This window comes from Ictalurus furcatus, chromosome 20 (genome assembly GCF_023375685.1).
Source record: "Ictalurus furcatus strain D&B chromosome 20, Billie_1.0, whole genome shotgun sequence".
Lineage (NCBI taxonomy): Eukaryota > Metazoa > Chordata > Actinopteri > Siluriformes > Ictaluridae > Ictalurus > Ictalurus furcatus.
In genome coordinates this window covers 22,441,493-22,444,127 of record NC_071274.1, presented here as the reverse complement: position 1 = coordinate 22,444,127, position 2,635 = coordinate 22,441,493, and the positions used below count along the sequence as shown (strand labels likewise).

The 2,635-nt window shown below is 42.3% G+C and overlaps 1 protein-coding gene across 6 annotated transcripts in view; it reads left to right on the top strand.

The window, feature by feature from the left end:
- ptprfb (protein tyrosine phosphatase receptor type Fb) overlaps positions 1-2,635 on the top strand; it is a 163,521-nt gene that overhangs the window by 147,469 nt on the left and 13,417 nt on the right. For all 6 annotated transcript variants that reach the window (XM_053651277.1, XM_053651281.1, XM_053651279.1 and 3 more), the window contains 2 exons: positions 1,141-1,260; positions 1,478-1,632. In XM_053651277.1, coding sequence (XP_053507252.1) covers positions 1,141-1,260; positions 1,478-1,632 — 275 coding nt within the window. The remainder of the gene's footprint in view (positions 1-1,140; positions 1,261-1,477; positions 1,633-2,635) is intronic.

The window sequence follows — 2,635 nt, the reverse complement described above, 5'->3', positions numbered from 1 at the left end:
TTTCCTCGAAATATATATATATATACGACGCGGGTAAGACTAACGGCGTGCGATCAGGATGGTGAGGTTCATAGCAGGTGAAGTTAAAAAATGTTCTTGGTGATGGATTCAGAATATTATAAATATAAATATAAATCTCTCTCCGGAAAGAAAAGAGAAAGGTTGAGCAGTCGAGGCTAAGTGGCCTGTCGGATGCTGCGGTGTAATGGCTCGTGACGCTCTTCGCTAAAACAAAAAGCGTGTCGGGAAAAACGTCAGTGCGTAAGTGTGAGCGTCGTGCAGATATCCGGAGTGTGAAATGTCACATCTGACAGCCGCTGGGTGTTGGAGCTGCCGCGACCCGAGAAAAACGCCGCGCGCCGGGCGAGATGATGGACGGGAGGTCAGATCGGGGACAAAAGCGACACGGAAGAGAGGAATACGACAGAGCGATGCGTGTGGATTCAGGACGTGATGTTTTGGATCGTTCCTGCTGCTGATAATCGTTCACACTTTACCTCGGGATTAAAGATTTTCATGTAACGCGTCACCTTCCAAACTGTGATTGAGGAAGCACACGGTGTGACGTCGTAATAAGATTCCCACCGTCCCGACATTCGTAACGCTGTTCAACGCTCGATTCTGATTGGACACAAGGTGTCGGTTCGTTTTCGAAATCGTGTTATTAGCGTCCCTGCTCGGGAGTTTCAACGCTCCATGAACGGATTTATTGATTGATTGATTGATTGATTGATTGATTTAAAAGTGCGTTATCTCTGAAGATTTCCGACGCATTTACGTAGCATTCCGTTACGTATATGGAAGGAGTCTCCGGTGTCAGTCAGAGGTAAGGCGGTAAAGGTAGGTTTTCCAGCTCTCCAGAGGAGTTTGAGCTGTACGGTTTCTGCAAAAAAAAAAAATGTTTGGCCCTGTCAGCTTTAAACGTAACCGTAAATGGATAAAAAGTACGAGGTGATGTTCTTTAATAAAACGTTTTTAAAAATTTGAAAAAACATGGGAATCGTTGGAAAATCGCTGTAGTGTATAAAAGGAATAAAAGACGTGCGATAATGAAATTCTGCTGTACGTTGTTGATTATTTTCCCGATCGAGAGTTGTGCGCGTTATTTGCTCAGATTGTGTTTCTCGTGTGATGTCTCAGGTGAAGTGTGACCAGTACTGGCCGGTACGTGGAACAGAAACGTACGGAATGATCCAGGTGACCATGTTGGATACGGTGGAGCTGGCGACGTACAGCGTGCGCACGTTTGCACTTTATAAGGTAAAAAAAAAAAGAAAACACCACCACACACGTTTCCATCTGCGAGAACATGGCAGGATGAATGAAATTTAAAATCCATCTGCTCCTCCTCGTTATTCACAGAGTGGAGGATTTTCGGATTTAAATACTTGGACGTTTTCCCGCTCGGTGAAATCCTGAGCGTTTTCATTGTTTCTGTTTTTATTGTTTCATTTTTTTTACATTTATTCCGTATCAGAACGGCTCCAGTGAGAAGAGAGAGGTGAGACAGTTCCAGTTCATGGCGTGGCCGGATCACGGCGTGCCCGAGTACCCTACGCCCATCCTGGCCTTCCTGCGAAGGGTTAAAGCATGTAACCCTCCTGACGCCGGGCCCATGGTGGTGCACTGCAGGTGAGCTAACGCTTTACGTTACACAGACATCTCACAGGCGCCGCGTACGTCGGTTATTCGGAATTCAGCTGATACGGTCTTAAAGGAACAGTTCTGATAAAAAAAAAAAAAGTTCAGATGAATCTTTTACCCTAAAGATAAGCTCTGTGTCTGAAGTACATTTGCTGTTTTATTTTAACTAGATTTGATGACACGGTGACGTGCACAATGGCGGATTTGCATACATATGAAAAGATTGTATTAACACAAATAGCTGCAGTGAATTAATCACTGATTCAGTTAATCAGTGATTCAGTTAATCAGTGATTCAGTTAGTTATCAGCAACTCGGATAGCGATACGTGAGTCAGTTAGTAATTAGCGAGTCAGTTAGTAATCAGATGATTCAATTAGTATTAGGTGATTCAGTTAGTGTTAAGCGATACGGTAGTCAGTGATTCAGTTAATAATGAGTGATTCAGTTATTGATTCAGTTAATCAGTGTTTCGGTTAGCGATAAGTGATTTAGTTAGTAATCTCTGATGAGGGATTCGGTGAGTTATAAGAGAGATTTAGTTTGTAATCAGCGATTCAGTGATTCAGTTAGTGGTATGCGATTCAGTTAGTGATAAGTGACTCAGTTAGTGTTAAGCGATACAGTAATCAGTGATTCAGTTAGTGGTAGGTGATTCAGTTAGTGTTGAGTGATTCAGTAATCAGTGGTTCAGTTAGTAATGAGTGATTCAGTTAGTGTTGAGTGATTCAGTAATCAGTGGTTCAGTTAGTAATGAGTGATTCAGTTAGTGGTAGGTGATTCAGTTAGTGTTGAGTGATTCAGTAATCAGTGGTTCAGTTAGTAATGAGTGATTCAGTTAGTGGTAGGTGATTCAGTTAGTGTTGAGTGATTCAGTAATCAGTGGTTCAGTTAGTGGTAGGTGATTCAGTTATTGTTAAGCGATTCAGTAATCAGTGATTCAGTTAGTAAAAGTTGATTCTGGATATGAACGAGAAACAATGAAGACACG